This window comes from Symphalangus syndactylus, chromosome 17, assembly GCF_028878055.3.
Source record: "Symphalangus syndactylus isolate Jambi chromosome 17, NHGRI_mSymSyn1-v2.1_pri, whole genome shotgun sequence".
NCBI lineage: Eukaryota > Metazoa > Chordata > Mammalia > Primates > Hylobatidae > Symphalangus > Symphalangus syndactylus.
The window spans coordinates 15,651,069-15,669,401 of record NC_072439.2 but is presented as its reverse complement, the minus strand read 5'-3'; the positions used below and the strand labels follow the sequence as shown (position 1 = coordinate 15,669,401).

The 18,333-nt window shown below is 48.0% G+C and overlaps 1 protein-coding gene across 4 annotated transcripts; it reads right to left on the bottom strand.

Moving 5' to 3' along the window:
- Positions 1-610: 610 nt before the first annotated feature.
- Positions 611-4,884, bottom strand: LOC129466412 (paraneoplastic antigen-like protein 8C). 4 transcript variants are annotated; one of them, XM_055249902.2, is made up of 3 exons: positions 2,224-4,884; positions 1,377-1,498; positions 611-892 (listed from the first exon to the last, which is right to left on the bottom strand). In XM_055249902.2, the coding sequence occupies exon 1, from the start codon at positions 4,297-4,299 to the stop codon at positions 3,685-3,687; it is 615 nt and encodes a 204-aa protein (XP_055105877.1). In that variant the 5' UTR covers positions 4,300-4,884; the 3' UTR covers positions 611-892; positions 1,377-1,498; positions 2,224-3,684. The 4 variants fall into 4 exon arrangements, with proteins under 4 accessions (XP_055105877.1, XP_055105875.1, XP_063476913.1 ...); XM_055249900.2 differs by having other exon boundaries at positions 1,377-4,884; XM_063620843.1 differs by having other exon boundaries at positions 611-1,498.
- Between the last annotated feature and the right edge of the window lie 13,449 nt (positions 4,885-18,333).

Here is an 18,333-nt window from a genome sequence, read left to right as displayed (position 1 = left end):
AAAATTAGCCAGGCGTGGCGGCAGGTGCCTGTAGTCCCAGCTACTCGGGAGGCTGAGGCAGGAGAATAGTGTGAACCCAGGAGGCGGAGGTTGCAGTGAGTCAAGATCATGCCACTGCACTCCAGCATGGGCAACAGAGACAGACTCTGTCTCAAAAATAAATAAGTAAATAAAAATAAAAATAAATGCAGTTGGCCGGGCGCTGTGGCTCACGCTTGTAATCCCAGCACTTTGGGAGGCCGAGGCGGGCGGATCACGAGGTCAGGAGATCGAGATCACGGTGAAACCGTCTCTACTAAAAATACAAAAAATTAGCCGGGCGCGGTGGCGGGCGCCTGTAGTCCCAGCTACTCAGGAGGCTGAGGCAGGAGAATGTCATGAACCCGGGAGGCGGAGCTTGCAGTGAGCCGAGATTGCGCCACTGCACTCCAGCCTGGGCGACAGAGCGAGACTCCGTCTCAAAATAAATAAATAAATAAATAAATAAATGCAGTCCTGGAAAACTTCAGGCCATGGAAGCAGTTTTCAGTACTTGTTTTAGCAGCCACATCATTTTTCCAAATTAAATCTTACATGGATTCCCCCCCATATGTCAAGGGGCAGACTATGATTTCATTAGCATACATTTATTTTATGGGTTCATATTTGTACAAAACAGCATCTCAATCACAAAGAACAATGAAGAGTTTTAGCTGAACCCTCTTTTGAAATCAGGGGTTTACAGAAGCGGGATGCAGCCCTCCAACAGCTGGCACATTCAATTTACTTGTGAATTTTTGCTTGGGATTTGCCCTACCAGTGATGTCTTCACTCAGCTAAGTAGCTTCAAATGGTGATAGTTTTGCATGACAACTTGCACTGGAGTCCCAGGATACACTTTGGTCCAGAAAATCTTGAAAGAGAAGTGGTAGGATTTTGATTTCATGGGCAACATTGAACAACCATGCATGTTGTGTATCACAAATATAAATGTTATACCCCTGAAATCCACAATAAACACAAAATACAGTCTTCATGCTGCAATATGATAAGAAATGTCACACTATCCTTTATTATACAACGACTATGCCTTGACGGGAGAGCAGCATGCAACAAACACGCTGGAGGCTTTCGTAGCATTTATTCAAGCTCAGACTCTGGGATGCAGCAACGAACGCAGTAGTACAATATTCTGCGAGTGGGTATGCCCAGGCCGGGCATTTACAAGGAATAGAAAGATCAGGCCGGGCGTGGTGGCTCACGCCTGTAATCCCAACACTTTGGGGGGCCGAGGTGGGCGGATCACAAGGTCAGGAGATCCAGACCATCCTGGCTAATATGGTAAAACCCTGTCTCTACTAAAAATACAAAAATTAGCCGGGCATGGTGGTGCGTACCTGTAGTCCCAGATACTCAGGAGGCTGAGGCAGGAGAATCACTTGAACCCAGGAAGCAGAGGTTGCAGTGAGCCGAGATCGCGCCACTGCACTCCAGCCTGGGCTACAGAAGGAGATTCCATCTCAAAAAAAAAAAAAGTATCAACAGAGAAGCCAGGCGCGGTGGTTCACACCTGCAATCCCAGCACTTTGGGAGGCCAAGGCGGGAGATTGAGACCATTCCTGGCCAACATGGTGAAACCCTTTCTCTAGTAAAAATACAAAATTTAGCTGGAAATGGTGGTGTGTGCCTGTAGTCCCAGCTACTAGGGAGGCTGAGGCAGGAGAATCGCTTGAACCAGGGAGTCAGAAGTTGCAGTGAGCTGAGATTGCACCTCTGCACTCCAGCCTCGTGACAGAGCGAGACTCTGTCTCAAAAAAAAAAAAAAAAGACATTAGGAGTCTCTGACATTACAATTTGGTAGGCTGAGTCTTTGTGTTGTGTGTAAGTTACATTTTTGAAAAGAGATTCAGCTCAAACCTTTGCAGATCCTTGAACTAACAGAAGTTTGCAAATTGACAGGTCCGTTGTCTCTGAGCAAAAGATCTGCCTACTCACATGTATTTGGATTTTACCTGATTTTTAAAATTCTTCTTCACCTCAGTGTTAACGTCGTTCATTGGTAACTCTTGAAAATGGCCTCTTAATTATTTACCTCCTTTTGGACCATTGCCCAGAAGCCTTGCCTCTTCTTTAGAGAGTGGAGTTCACTCCTCCTCACCAAGCCAGAGCTTCTGGAATTTAACTTGGGGAGACTCACACCCTCAACCCGGGCGCCAATCGGGGCAGAAGGGTCCTGCTTCTTACCACTTCTGTAAGAGAGACTCGGCGTGTAGAGAAAGGCGACAGCTTTTCAAGAGCCGCTCACAGATCAGTGAGTTCCTCAGAGGTGGGGAGCAGGCAACTCACTCTCAGCCATGGTTTCTGCTTGACATGCGCAAAACAGGGTGGCCCACTCCGAACAAGTTTGTGCCAGAGGTACATTCAAGGTACATGCTTTTGAAACACAGAAAACGGCTCTAGACTTTGCAATAACAGGATTTCCAGGAGGGCGCAAAGCTAGAGGGGTCCGTGCCGCCCGCCTCCCCCCAGCAAGAGAGGCTGTCCCCAGAATCAGGCCGCGGGTGACAGCCGAAGGAGGATGGCGGCCCTTCTCCGGAGTAGGGATCTCCCTGACACGTTCCTCCTGGATCTGCGTGAGTTTTCTTCAGCTCCAGGAAGAGATCTGCAAAACCTTGGAATCCAGGACCGTTTCCCCCTCCTCCATTTTCTGCAAAGGGCGCAGGCGCCTGGGGGGGGCGGGGGGGGCGGGTAGCCTGTGGTCTCCATAGCAACGGTCGGACTCGCTGCTGGCTACTGGCTCCGACTGCGCCTGCGCGGCTGGTCCCGCGGGCTCTCTCGGCTGGCGGAAGATGTTTGTGGGTCTTTGAGACCCTTCCTCACTTAGAAATTACTCTTATCTACTCAAATGATACCCGTTCACATATTCAGGTGTTACCCGCACACTCTCAAATATTACCCACAACTACTTTCAATTATACGCGGATGCCACCCACACACTCTAATGCTACCCACACTCACTAATGTGTATTCAAGTAACCCAAATGTTACCCGCACCTACTCAAATAGCTACTATGAGAGTCACCGGCAAAGTTTTGGTCTATTTATTCCCCTTCTGTATCCCCAGTGCCTGGCACACTGTGGGTCCTCAGGAAATTTTGTTGGTTGCATGGATACATGGATTAATGAGCAATCCACACTCAACCAGATTTTATGATCATTCAGCTGTTACCCACATGTACTCAAATGCTACCTACGCTCACTCCGATGTCTCCAAGTAATTCAAATATTACCCACTTACTCTGAGTGCCATGAAGGCAGGGATTTTTATTCAGTTTACTCCCTTCCATATCCCCAGCTCCTAGAACAGTACCTGGAACATAGTAGGTATGCAATAAATATCTGTAGGATGAATAAATGAGCCACGGGCACCCAGACGTTAACTACACTCACTCAGATGTAACCCACAAGTTAGTTAACTCAGATAAAGATATCCACCTCTTTCGCACTAGTCAGATGTTACCTGTGCTATCCAAATGATACCCATTCTTACTCCAAAGTTACCCACTCACTAGAGTCATTCCCACCCTCCCTTTCATTACCCACACTCACTCGCACTCCTTAAACGTACTGAGGTGGTACCTACCCACCCACAGTCATCACCCACACCCCCTCAGACACTCCCCACGCCCACCCGATGCCACCATCTCACAGCTTCTTGTCTGAGGCGTGATGCCGCCGGCGGTTTCTCTTGTTCTTCCTTTTGCCCCTCTTGCCATCTCCAGCCTTGCTCTCCTTTTCGGAGGAGTCCAGAGGTGGCACCGCGTCCATCCGGACGGTGGCCCCAGCCTCCGGCTTCTGCCCCAGCCCAGGCACACAGCACTTTCTTGCAGGCAGCTCTCTGGGGCCCGTGGCTGGGGGACACAGTTCCTGCCTCAGGACCCGGGCCATATCCTCCACCGTCCTGCCCTCGCTCTGCAGAAAGAGGTTCAACTTGGTCAGGAATTCGATGTCCTGCTTCCGGGGCATGTAGACCACTCTCCACACACCGCCCTTGCCCTTGATCTCCCTGGGGACCACGGCGTAATTGATGTCCTCCGTCAGCTGAATGATGGCCGCCTTGGATTTATCTTCTTCCAGATAGGCCTTCCCAGCCACTTCGAACTTGCCTAGAGGTTTGAGGGGCAGCCGAATAATCTCTTCGAATTCCTCGTGGTTGCAGTCCTCTGGGATCCCCAGGATCATCAGGGACTTGTAACTGTCCACCTCCAGGGCCTTGCACCCGTGCTCCAACAGTGCAATGTCCTTCACCCCGAACAGCATCTTGCCCAACTCTTTGAGGCAGCAGTATGCCCGCTGGTGGACACCTGAGCTGCCTCGGGAATCCACGAAATTATCCAGGATGCCTCGATTCCTTCCCAAAGGCTACGAGAGAGTGAGGCCTCAGGGGCCGGAGGCCGCTCCCAGGACCCCTTCGTCCAGCTCAGTGAAGGATGCCCCCAGCCCCTGCCTGCAGGGCTGTGCAACGTCAGGGCTTCTGTGGCTCCCTCTGAGTGGGCTCGAAGATTCCCAGGGACTTACGAGTGCTGGAGAAGCAGAAGGCCGTGTTTGCCACCTGACTCGTGGCTCCCGGGTCCTGGGCAAGGCTGCACTAAGGAGGGTCTGAAGATGATGCTTCCCCTTTCTTGGCGTGGCCTCCAAAGGTCTCGCAGGCCCTAACAGTCTCTCCGGATCTGGGACTGCTGATCCCCCTGGGGCAACAGCCAACGAAGTGTCGTGGGCGGGGCCCTGGCAGGCAGGCAGGCGCGTCCCTCACCGCTGGCCCAGAGGTTGCCCTCAGTGCCCTGTGGCGGGACTAGGACGAGGAGGTGGCTGCTGCACTTGCTCCCGCAGTGACGTCACCACCTCCTTCCGCTCTGCGGCCTGGCGGTCTCCATGGCAACCGCTGGAGCATCGCCTCTGCCATTGGCCGACTGGCCGCATTGAAATCAAGAGTCTGAGGGGGTCATTCGGAGGTGAGGGGTCGGCCACCAGCCATCAGAAGCGCCCGCGATTCTCCTTTGAATAATAGCTGATTCCAGGGGTGAGGGGACAGCGAATGTACAAGAGGCACCCGGGGCATCTTTTGGGGTCAGAAAGTAAGGAAGTGCTTAAAAAAAAAAAATGATGAGAACACCTGGAAAGACACAGGAACCAGCCTGAAAGGCTCCCACTGGCCAACCCTGGGACAATTTGAGCATCAACGTTAAAAATTAAAGTAACAGATTATAACCCCTTGAATAAAATTAGAATCTATGAGCTGATGTAGATATAAGTACATGAATGCAAAGTTTGGTGAGGAATGTGAACAATCACGTTGTCTCCAAGTACCTGCCCATATAATACTCATCAAAGGAAACAAATGTGTCTTTACAGTGGAATGTTCTTGCATGTAGGACACACACATACTATAATATTCAGAGCGATATGACTATTTACACTCAAAATGCTTCAGGGGAGAAAACATTCTTTTTTCTTTTTTTGAGATGAAGTCTCCCTCTGTTGCCCAGGCGAGAGTGCAGTGGCCTGATCTCGGCTCACTGCAACCTCTGCCTCCCCAGTTCAAGCGATTCTCCTGCCTCAGCCTCCCAGGTGGCTGGGATTACAGGCGTGCGCCACCATGCTCAGCTAATTTTTGTATTTTTAGTAGAGATGTAGTTTCACCATGTCGGCCAGGCTGGTCTTGAACTCCCAACCTCAGGTGATCCATCCACCTTGGCCTCCCAAAATGCTAGGATTACAGGCCAGAGCCATCACACCTGGCTGTGAAAACATTCTTTATACTATATTTGCAACTCTTCTGTAGGTTTATGGTTGTTTCAAATAAATGTTTAAAAATAAATAAGAAATGTCTCCCCCATGTGATGACATCCACAATGTCTATTCCTCTCCTCCCCAGTCCCCATCAATAAAGCCAAAACATTTGGGTTAGGTCGACACCCTTTATACCCCCAGTTCCAGGGGTAAGCCCTGATTGGCTTGAACCAATTAGCATAATCTCACCTCCTTGCCACAGTGATTGGTTCAGAAATGGTCACCCAGGTAACCTGGACAAAAAGCAATTAGTGCCTAATATGCCCCTCTTCTCTGAGACTGATTAAAGGTTAGACACGTGAACTCAGTAAGTCCAATCATAATGAAGGTAAGGATTTCTGCAACTGGTAAGAGGAGGAAGACTCTCTCTTTCCTCCTAGACATGAAAGACTAAGTATAGGCGCTGCAAGAGGCTGTCTTGGAAGCATGACAAACTCTTTCTCTCTCTCTTTCTTTGACAAACTCTTTCTCTCTTTCTTTCCTTCCTTCCTTCTTCCTTCCTTTCTTTATTTCCTTCCTTCCTTGTTTTTCTTCCCTCCCTCCCTCCCTCCTTTCTTTCTTCCTTCCTTCCTTTTTCTTTTCTTTTCCTCTCTCTCTTTTTCTTTTCTTTCTCTCTCTCTCTTTCTTTCTCCTTCCTTCCTTTCTCTCTTTCTTTCTTTCTTTCTTTCTTTCTTTCTTTCTTTCTTTCTTTCTTTTTCGACAGTCTTCCTCTGTCGCCCAGGCTGGAGTGCAATGGCACGATCTCGACTCACTGCAACCTCCGCCTCCCGGGTTCAAGCCATTCTCCTGCCTCAGCCTCCCTAGTAGCTGGGATTACAGGCATGCACCACCACTCCTGGCTAATTTTGTGTTTTTAGTAGAGACAGGGTTTCGCCATGTTGGTCAGGCTGGTCTCGAACTCCTGACCTCAGGTGATTCACCCACCTTGGCCTCCCAAAGTGCTGGGATTACAGGCATAAGCCACCGTACCTGGCCAATACTAGATATTATCAGGCTTTTTCAGTTTGGATATTCTGGTATGTATCTCATCAGAGTAATCTCCTGAGTGAAATCTTGTGTTTTACATTTGAATATTCCTGATAACCAATGAAATTGAGAATTTATTTTCAGATACTTATTGGCCATTTGGATATTCTGTTTTGTGAAGAGTCTGCTAAAGTCTTTCACTTGTTATTCTATTGGATTGTCATCTTTTTCTTATTGAATTGTAATTTTTCTTTCTTTCTTTCTTTCTTTTTTGAAACAGGGTCTCATTCTGTCACCCAGGCTGCAGTGCAGTGGCCCAATCATAGCTCACTGCAGCCTCAAACTCCTGGACTCAAGTGATCCTCCCACCTCAGGCTCCTGAGTAGCTGGAACTACAGGCATATGTCACCATGCCTAGCTAACTTAAAAAAATTTTTTTTGTAGAGATGGCATCTTACCATGTTGCCCAGGCTGGTCCTGAAATCCCAGACTCAAGCAATCCTCTCACCTCTGCCTCCCAAAGTAATGGGATTATAGGCATGAGCCACTGTGCATGGCTGTAATTTTTTTTTTTTTGAGATGGAGTCTCGCTCTGTCACCCAGGCTGGAGTGCAGTGGCGTGATCTCGGCTCACTGCAACTTCCACCTCCCGGGTTAAGCAATTCTCTGCCTCAGCCTCCCGAGTAGCTGGGATTACAGGCACCCACCACCACACCCAGCTAATTTTTGTATTTTTAGCACAGATGGGGTTTTATCATCTTGGCCAGTCTGGTCTTGAACTTCTGACCTCATGATCCACCCGTCTCGGCCTGCCAAAGTGCTGGGATTACAGGCGTGGGCCACCGTGCCTGACCTTTTTTTTTTTTTTTTTTTTTTTTTTTTTTTAGACAGGATCTGGCTCAGTCGCCCAGGCTGGAGTGCAGTAGCACGATCTTGGCTCACTGCAACCTGCACCTCCCAAGCTCAAGGGATCCTCCCACCTTAGCCTCCTCAGTAGAGTTGGGATTACAGGCGCACGCCACCACACCTAGCTAATTTTTGTATTTTTTGTAGAGCCAGGGTCTCGCTAGGTTGCCCAGGCTGGTCTCAAACTCCTGAGTTCAAGTGATCTGTCCACCTGAGCCTCCCTCGGTGCTGGGATTACAGGCATGAGCCACTGCACCTGGTCCCCAGTTGTAATTCTTTATATATGCTGGACATTATCAGGATTGTTTTAAGCTGATTTGAGTTTTATTTTCTGTAAGTTGCATCCCAAAAGACAGCTTAACTACCACAGAAAGACTCATGAGTTTGCCACACACAACATTTTGTTTTGTCTTTTTCACGTCTCATAATTGTTACGGCCATAAGCTGATTCTTTTTTACAACAGAGGCAGCACAGTAGGTTTATTACCTACTGAGAAACTTCTCTCTCTCAATTTTTTTGTTTTGTTTTGTTTTTTGGGGGGACCAAGTCTCTGTCACCCAGACTGGAGTGCAGTGGCGCGATCTCAGCTCACTGCAATCTCCACCTCCCTGGTTCAAGCAATCCTCCTACCTCAGCCTCCCAAGTAGCTGGGATTACAGGCATGCCACCATGCCCGGCTAATTTTTGTATTTTAGTAGAGACTGGGTTTAACTGTGTTGGTCAGGCTGGTCTTGAACTCCTGGCCTCAAGTGATCCTCCCACCTCAGCCTCCCAAAGTGCTGGGATTGCTGGCGTGAGCCACTGCGCCCGGTTGTCTCTCTCAAATTTCAAAGACACTTCAATTCTCAGTGCCTCCTCCTTTGAGTCCTCCTGGGAGCAGACTGGAGACTGGACAGGTAGACTACTTGATCTTGAGGGCAGGACTAGCAGGGATCAGGAACTGACCTAGAACGTGACAAGTCCATCTAACTGGGAATCAACTTAACTCCATATTTCACCTCTCTATGACACCTTGCACTCAGCACTTTGCAATGGCACCCCTCGCATCCATGCGTGCCAGCACTGAATGGCTAGCGTAGGTATGTCAGTAAGCATGTGGGCAGTGTCTCAGGAAAAGTGGGGAGTGTTACAATGACCTTGGGTAATGCCTTGGGGAAGGTCCGTTTGTTAGAAGAATATGTTTAAATCAGAGGCCACAGATTAGAAGCCTAAACAGTGGAAATGGGGCTTCAGATATGCTTTATTTGTTCAACTCTACGTTTCAAAAATTTGAGGCTGGGCATGGTGGTTCACACCCTGTGCCACCAACAGTCTGGGAGGCCGAGGCAGGAGAATCGCTTGAGCCTAGGAGTTTGAGACCAACCTGGGCAACATAGTAAGACCTTGTCTCTACAAAAAAATCAAAAAATTAGCCAGGCATGGTGCCTGTGATCCCAGCTACTTTGGGGAGCTGCGGTGGGAGGATTGGTTGAGTCCAGGAGGTGGAGGCTACAGTGAGTCATGATTGTGCCACTGCACTCCGGCTTAGGGGACATAGAATTTGTCTCAAAAAAAAGAAAATGATGTTGGCCGGGCATGGTGGCTCACCCTTGTAATCCCAGCACTTAGGCAGGCTGAGGCGGGAGGATCACTTGAAGTCAGGAGTTCAAGACCAGCCTGACCAACATGGTGAAACCCAGTCTCTACCAAAAAATACAAAAATTAGCCAGGCATGGTGGCACACGCCTGTAATCTCAGTTACTCAGGAGGCTGAGGTAGGAGAATCACTTGAACCTAGAGGCAGAGGCTGCAGTGAGCCAAAATGACTCCACTGCACTCCAGCCTGGGCAATAGAGGGAGACTCTGTCTCAAAGAAAAAAAAAATAATATTGCTAATAATGATACTACCACAAATGCTACTACTACTAACGTTGGTTTTAACATTCATTGGTTGGCATTATGTATCAGTCAGCATAGGTTAGATTACAGAGCAGGAACAAGTAATGGGGAATTGGAAATAATAGAAACACAGTAAAGTCCACCACAAGCCCAGACAATGTGCACCGCACCAGGTTCAGCTCTGTACACATTGTTTCATTTCCTTTTTTTTTTTTTTTTTTTGAGACGGAGTCTCGCTCTGTCGCCCAGGCTGGAGTGCAGTGGCGCAATCTCGGCTCACTGCAAGCTCCACCTCCCGGCTTCACGCCATTCTCCTGCCTCAGCCTCCCGAGTAGCTGGGACTACAGGCTCCTGCCACTATGCCCGGCTAATTTTTTTGTATTTTTAGTAGAGATGGGGTTTCACCGTGTTAGCCAGGATGGTCTCGATCTCCTGACCTCGTGATCTGCCCATCTCGGCCTCCCAAAGTGCTGGGATTACAGGAGTGAGCCACCGCGCCTGGCCTGATGCCTCCGGTTTTATAGTCAGGAAAACTGAAGATCAGAGAGGTGAATTCACTTACCTAAGGTCACACAGCTAGCGAATGGCAAAGCTAGACTTCCCACCTCAGCACCCTGACTCTTGGGCGCACAGATTTAACATTATACAATACCATGGAGTTCCCTGAGAAAGGGGTCCCATATTGTGTCACGTGGCTTAGTTCCTGTTCTGTCGTGAAGTTTCTGGATGACAGTTCCCTCTCTCGGCTGTATGCTGATTTTGTTCAGGGCCAGTTTAGCTAAGCTGGGCCTGTGTGTCCTAGAATAGCTTTCTGCAGGTGGCTGTTGGTTAGAGTTGTCTAAAAGAGAAATGTGCATTAGATTTACACAGCGGCTGGTGCTGTGAGAAGGTCTGCACAGGGTACGGGTCCCACATGGCTCATGCATTTCGTGACTGGTCTGTGGGCTCACCTTGTTGGCTTGGGGCAGCCTCTGGGACTCCACCTGCTCCTGCCAGTCTCCTTTTCAGCGTTGGTGAACTTGGGGCCAGCACCCACCGGAGCAGCTCTGTGGGGGTGAAGGGCACCAGCTTCCCCTGCAGGTCAAGCGTGGAATTGAGGTTGAAGGCGGGAAAAGAGACGTTGGTGGGGGGTGGGGGTTCCAGTTTGTCTTCAAGGATTCTAATTATTATTATTTTTTTTTTGAGACGGAATCTCGCTCTGTTGCCCAGGCTGGACTGCAATGGCGCCATCTCTGCTCACTGCAACCTCCACCTCCTGGGTTCAAGTGATTCTCCAGCCTCAGCCTCCTTAGTAGCTGGGATTACAGGCACCCACCATCATGCCCGGCTAATTTTTGTATTTTCGTAGAGATGAGGTTTCACCACGTTGGCCAGGCTTGTCTCAAACTCCTGACTTCAAATGATCCGCCTGCCTCGACTTCCAAAAATGCTGGGATTGCAGGAGTGAGCCACCGCACCTGGCCTAGATTGTCCTTGTAGGTTCCAATTTGTCCTCCCTGTCCCGGTTCAGTTTCTAGATTGCCCAGCAGACTGACCTACAGAGACTTAAAACCCAATACTAGTCACAGAAAAAAAAAACTTTGATACACTCCTCCTCCAGCAACCCTAGCGCTCCCTGGATAGTAACTTTTTTTTTTTTTTTTTGGTAAATAAGGGTCTCTCTGTGTTGCCCAGGCTGGTAACGAACTCCTGAGTTCAAGTGATTCTCCCACCTCGGCCTCCCAAAGTGTTGGGATTACAGGCATGAGCCACCACGCCCAGCCTCAGTAACTTTTAAACAAGATCCCGCCATCCCTATACTATTATTATTATTTTGCCATCACGAATATAGTTTATTTTTTAATTTTTAATTTTTAATTGTGTGGGTACATGGTCGCTGTATATATGTATGGGGTACATGAGATATTTGATACAGGCATGCAATGAGAAATAATCGCATTGTGGAGAATGAGGTCACCATCCCCTTAATAACTTTGTGTGACAAACAATCCAATTACATTCATTTAGCTATTTTGAAATGTACTATTATTATTAACAATAGTCATCCTGTTGTGCTATCAGATAGTATGTCTTATTCATTCTTTCTATTTGTGTTGTGTATTGTACCCATTAACCATCCCCACCTCCCCCATCCATCCCCACGACGACCCTTCCCAGCCTCTGGTAACCTTCTGTCTATATGTTCAACTGTTTTGTTTTGTTTTGAGAGGGAGTCTCACTCTGTCGCCCAGGCTGGAGTGTAATGGTGCGATCTTGGCTCACTGTAACCTCTGCCTCCCAGGTTCAAGTGATTCTCACGCCTCAGCCTCCCTAGCAGCTGAGATTACAGGCATGCGCCACCAAGCCTGGCTAATTTTTGTATTTTTAGTAGAGATGGGGTTTCACCATGTCAGCCAGGCTGGTCTGGAACTCCTGACCTCAACTGATCCACCCACCTCGGCCTCCCAGAGTGCTGAGATTACAGGCATGAGCCACCGTGCCTGTCCTCATTCAATTGTTTTGATTATTTTAATTCCCACAAATAAATGAGAACATGCAGTTTGTCTTTCTGTGCCTGGCTTATTTCACTTAACATAATGACCTCCAGTTCCATCCATGTTTTTGCAAATGGCAGGATCTCATTCTTTTTCATGGCTGAATAGTACTCCATTGTGTATAAGCAACACATTTTCTGTATCCATTCTTCTGTTGATGGACACTCAGGTTGTTTCCTAATCTTTGCTGTTGTGGACAGTGCTGCAACAAACATGGGAGTGCAGAGATCTCCTTAAGCTACTGATTTCCTGTCTTTTGGGTATATACCCAGCAGTGGGATGGCAGGATCAATTTTTAGCTTAATTTTCAGTTTTGAGGAACCTCCAAATTATTCTCCATAGTGGTTGTACTAATTTACATTCCCACCAACAGAGTATGAGGATTCCCTTTTCTCCACCAGCATTTGTTCTTTGCTGTCTTTTGGATATAAGCTTTTTTTTTTTTTTTGAAACAGAGTTTCACTCTTGTTGCCCAGGCTGGAGTGCAATGGCGCAATCTCAGCTCACTGCAACCTCCGCCTCTCAGGTTCAAGAAATTCTCCTGCCTCAGCCTCATGAGTAGCTGGGATTACAGGCGTGCGCCACCACGCCTGGCTAATTTTTTGTATTTTTGGTAGAGAAGACATTTCTCCATGTTGGTCAGGCTGGTCGTGAACTCCCGACCTCAGGTGATCTGCCCGCCTCAGCCTCCCAAAGTGCTGGGATTACAGGCGTCAGCCATCGCATCTGACCGGATATAAGCTATTTTAACTGGGGTGAGATAATATCTTTATCTTGTTTTAGTTTTGACCACCATCCCTTTCTGGGTCCTCACCTCCCCAGATTCAGCCACAATTGTCTAAGATCCAATCACATAATGTTTCTTATCCCATGTGGCTCATAGACCTCCTTCTGTTTAACATCGATCGATCCTGAACAACCATGACTCTTCCTTTATAAACATCAGTTGCACTAATATATTACTTTTCAGGTTTTCCAATAGAGAGAAAACAAGGGAAATGTGCCCTCTCCTTTAGGGGTTTTAGGAACCAGCTCTTCCACAGAGATTTCTTTTAAGTCTAATTTCGTCATAAAAAATTTTGCATTCGAGCCGGGCATGGTGGCTCACACCTGTAATCCCAGCACTTTGGGAGGCCGAGGCGGGTGGATTACCTGAGGTCAGGAGTTCCAGACCAGCCTGGCCAACATGACGAAACCCCATCTCTGGTAAAAATACAAAAATTAGCCGGGTGTGTTGGCACACACCAGTAATCCCAGCTACTTGGGAGACTGAGGCAGGAGAATCACTTGAACCTGGCAGGTGGAGTTTGCAGTGAGCCGAGATAGCACCACTGCCCTCCAGCCTGGGTGATAGAGTGAGACTCTGTTTCAAAAAAAAAAAAAAAAAATCACATTTGACTCCATGACATGACCATTTTAATACAAAGATGAGTTTTCCTTCCAAAGATGAAGTAAAATTGTTGATCCAAAATATTTGCCACGAGTTTATGAATCCTTGACACTCCATTGCATATCCCTGGGCTTATGCATGTTCCAAATTGAGAAGCAAGGGAAGAGAACGGTTCATTCATTTGATCCACCAAGATTTACTGAGAAGTGTCCTTGTTCTAGGCTTGGGTAACATGCTGGGCATACTTGAGTGAGTGAGACAGGCTCTGCTTTGAGGAGCTCAGTCCAGTGGTTACGACAGGCTAGCTCAGTCTGTTTACAGCAGGGAGAGAAGCCCTATAATTACCACGATGTGTTCCGATCCTGGTGTGGGGTGTAGAATACAGAATATATCAAGTGGGCTTAGTTTTCCTGGAACATGTTTTGCTAGAGTTTAAAGAGAGAACCGCATAACGTCCTTTGGAGGCCCTGAGATGCCTGACTGACATCATTACTGTATGAGTAACCTTTTTATTAATTCACTCTTCAACGTCTCTGATTAATTCTCCATAAAGGAATTCATCTGTCTGGTCTCATCTGGGAAGGCTTCCCGCAGAAGGTGACATTTGAGAGAAATCTTGATGGATGCATATAATAACCACAAATAATACTATTTTAAAAAGTAGTAACTGCTAACTTTTGCATAGGGCATACTAAAATATTCTAAGCCTTCCATGTGTACTAAGTCATCTAATTTTTACAACAGTCCATGAGTTAGATGTTTTATTGATTCATGTATTCATTCAACAAGTATTTATTGAATAGTTCCTGTATCTTATAGTCAGGAAAATTGAGGACCAGAGAGGTTAAATCACCTACCTGGGGCCACACAGCTAGTGAGTTTTTTTTTTTTTTTGAGATAGGTCTTGCTCTGTTACCCAGGCTGGAATGCAGTGATGCAGTCATGGCTCACTGCAGCCTCAACCTCCCGGGCTCAAGCAATCTTCCCACCTCAGCCTCCTGAGTAACCGGGACTATAGAAGCATGCCACCACACCTAGCTAACTTAATTTTCTTTTTTTTTTAGTAGAGACAGAGTCTCACCATGTTGCCCAGGCTGGTCTCAAACTCCTGAACTCAAGCAATCCTCCTGACTCAGTCTCTCAAAGTGCTGGGATTACAGGTATGAGCCACTATGCCTTGCCAAATGAGTTTTCTTTCTTTTTTTTTTTTTTTTTTTTTTTGAGACGGAGTCTCGCTCTGTCACCCAGCCCCGAGTGCAGTGGCGCGATCTCGGCTCACTGCAACTTCCGCCTCCCAGGTTCACGCCATTCTCTTGCCTCAGCCTCCCGAGTAGCTGGGAATACAGGTGCCCGCCATCATGCCCGGCTAATTTTTTGTATTTTTTTTAGTAGAGACGGGGTTTCACCATGTTAGCCAGGATGGTCTCGATCTCCTGACCCCGTGATCCGCCTGCCTTGACCTCCTAAAGTGCTGGGATTACAGGCGTGAGCCACCGTGCCCGGCCTTTTTTTTTTTTTTTTTTTGAGATGGAGCCTAGCTCTCTGTCACCCAGGCTGGAGTGCAATGGCGTGATCTCAGCTCACTGCAACCTCCGCCTCCCACGTTCAAATGATTCTCCTGCCTCAGCCTCCTGAGTAGCTGGAATTACAGGTCCCCACCACTACGCCCGGCTAATTTTTGTATTTTTGGTAGAGAGGGGGTTTCACCATGTTGGCCAGGCTGGTCTCGAACTCCTGAGCTTAGGTGATCCACCCACCTCGACCTCCCAAAGTGCTAGGATTACAGGCGTGAGCCACCGCTCCTGGACGATGGTGGTTTTTTTTTTTAATAATTTATTTATATTTATTTATTATTATTATTTTATTTTTGAGATGGAGTCTCACTTTGTTGCCCAGGCTGGAGTGCAGTGGTGCAATCTTGGCTCACTGCAACCTCTGCTTCCCAGGTTGAAGCGATTCTCCTGCCTCAGCCTCCTGAGTAGATGGTATTACAGGCATGAGCCACCACGCCTGGCTAATTTCTTTGTATTTTTAGTAGAGTCGAGGTTTCACCATGTTGGCCAGACTGGTCTTAAACTCCTGACCTCAAGTGATCCACTTGCCTCAGTCTCCCAAAGTGCTGGGATTGCAGGCGTGGTCCACCACGCCCGGCCTTGGCTAAGTTACTTGTTGGTTGGAGTCTAGGCTGTGGGGATAGACAGCAATGAATGAGATGGACAAAATCCCCTAATTTCCAAAAGCTGACACTGTATTGGGCCGACAGAGCAGGGACAAATAAATAAGATATATAATATGTCATGTGGTGATCAGGATTGGTTACGGGGAAAAATAAAGCAGGAAAGACAGAGAAGGGCCAGACGTGGGGACTCACACCTGTAATACCAGCACTTTAAGAGGCCAAGGCAGGAGGACTGCTTGAGCCCAGGAGTTTGAGACCAGACTGGGCAACAAAGTGAGACCCCATCTCTAAAAAAAAAAAAAAAAAAAAAAAATTAGCCGGGTGTGGTGGCACACACCTGTGGTCCCAGGTACTCGGGAAGCTGAGGTGGAAGGGTTCCTGGAACCTGGGAGTTCGAGGCTGCAGTGAGCTATGATTATACCACTGTGCTCCAGCCTGGGAGACAGAGTGAGATCCCATCTCAAAAGAAAAAATTAAATTAAATTAAAAAGACAGAGAGAGGGCCGGGCACGGTGGCTCACGCCTGTAATCACAGCACTTTGGGAGGCCGAGGTGGGCGGATCACGAGGTCAGGAGATTGAGACCATCCTGTCTAACACGATGAAACCCCGTCTCTACTAAAAATACAAAAAATTAGCCAGGCGTGGTGGCGGGCGCCTGTAGTCCCAGCTACTGGGGAGGCTGAGGCAGGAGAATGGCATGAACCTGGGAGGCGGAGCTTGCAGTGAGCCAAGATCGTGCCACTGCACTCCAGCCTGGGCGACACAGTGAGACTCTGTCTCAAAAAAAAAAAAAAAAAGAGAGAGAGAGCGAGAGAGACAGGCATAGAGAGTGTGTATTGGGAGAGGATGTTATAATTTACAGTGTGCCAAGTAAAGGTTTCATGGAGGTGACATTTTGAGCAAAGACCTGAAGGAGGTAAGACAGCCACCTTATGAATATGTGAGGCAACTGTGTTCCAAGCAGAAAGAACAGTCAGTGTGCCGGGCATGGCAGCTCACGCCTGTAATCCCAGCACTTCGGGAGGCCAAGGCGGGTGGATTGCCTGAGCTCAGGAGTTCGAGACCAGCTGGGCAACATGGTGAAACCCTGTCTCTACTAAAATACAAAAAATTAGCCAGGTGTAGTGGTGTGTGCCTGTAATCCCAGCTACTCGGGAGGCTGAGGCAGCAGAATTGCTTGAACTTTTAAGAAAACGCCACTGTACTCCAGCCTGGGCGACAGAGTGAGACCCCATCTCAAAAAAAAAAAAAAAAAAAAACCAAGTCGGTGCAAAGGCCCTGAGGCTGGAGCTTGCCTGGTGTATTTGAAGAACAGCAGAAACCAGTGGTGCCTGGCTGCAGAGGGAGCAAGGGAGTGTTGAGAAGAAAGCCCAAGAAAAAGCAGGCCGCGCGAGAGAGGAGGTGACAGCCAGATCTTACAAGACCTCAAAGCTCCTGGCGGGGACTTGGGACTTTTCTCTGGGTGAGATGGAACACCCAAGGTGGGGAGGTTTGATGAGATAACTGAGGGCCAGGGCGTTATAGGAGTTTGCCAGTCAGGAACGATGTTGGAGTAGGAGGAGGTAGGTTTCTGGGAGTCAAAAAGGAAAAATTAATCCTTCACACAGCAAATATACATATTTATACATTTAACTCTGGCTCTGTTCCAAACCTTGTGTTAACAGTGAGCCCAATAGATATTAATACAAATAAAATGTAATGCCAGGAATTTAGCCACTCATACCTTACATGAGTTATGAACTTTTTTTTTTTTTGAGACAGGGTCTCTCTCTGTCACCCAGGCTGGAGTGCAGTGGCATCATCTTGGCTCACTGCAACCTCTGCCTCCTGGGTTCAAGCGATTCTCCTGCCTCAACCTCCCAAGTAGCTGGGATTACAGGAGCACATAACCACACCCAGCTAATTTTTGTATTTTTAGTAGAGATGGGGTCTCAACATGTTGCCCAGGCTAGTCATGAACTCCTGACCTCAGGTGATACACTTGCCTCCGCCTCTCAAAGTGCTGGGATTACGAGCGCGAGCCACCACGCCCTGCCTAAGGTGTTGTTTTTGACATTTAAATCTGCCATCTAGGCTGGGGATGGTGGTGCACACCTGTAATCCCAGCTACTTGGGAGGCTGAGGCAGGAGAATCGCCTCCACCCAGGAGGTGGAGGTTGCAGTGAGCCGAGATGATGCCACTGCACTCCAGCCTGAGAGACAGAGTAAGACTCTCTCTCAAAAAATAAATAAATAAATAATAAATCTCCAATCTACCTCTAACTTTATACCTTTCCAGATGGCTATTGAGTGTCTTAGTTTTATGGAGAAAAGTCCATCTCGTTTTCAATGATATGAAATTCCACTGTTAAGATGTAAATTCCTGGCTGGGTGTGGTGGCTCACGCCTGTAATCCCAGCACTTTGGGAGGCCAAGGTAGGCGGATCATGAGGTCAGGAGATCGAGACCATCCTGGCTAACACAGTGAAACCCCGTCTCTACTAAAAATACATAAAATTAGCCAGGTGTGGTGGTGCGTGCCTGTAATCCCAGCTACTTGAGAGGCTTAGGCAGGGGAATAGCTTGAATCTGGGAGGCAGAGGTTTCAGTGAGCCAAGATCGTGCCACTGCACTCCAGCCTGGGTGACAGACCAAGACTCCGTCTCAGA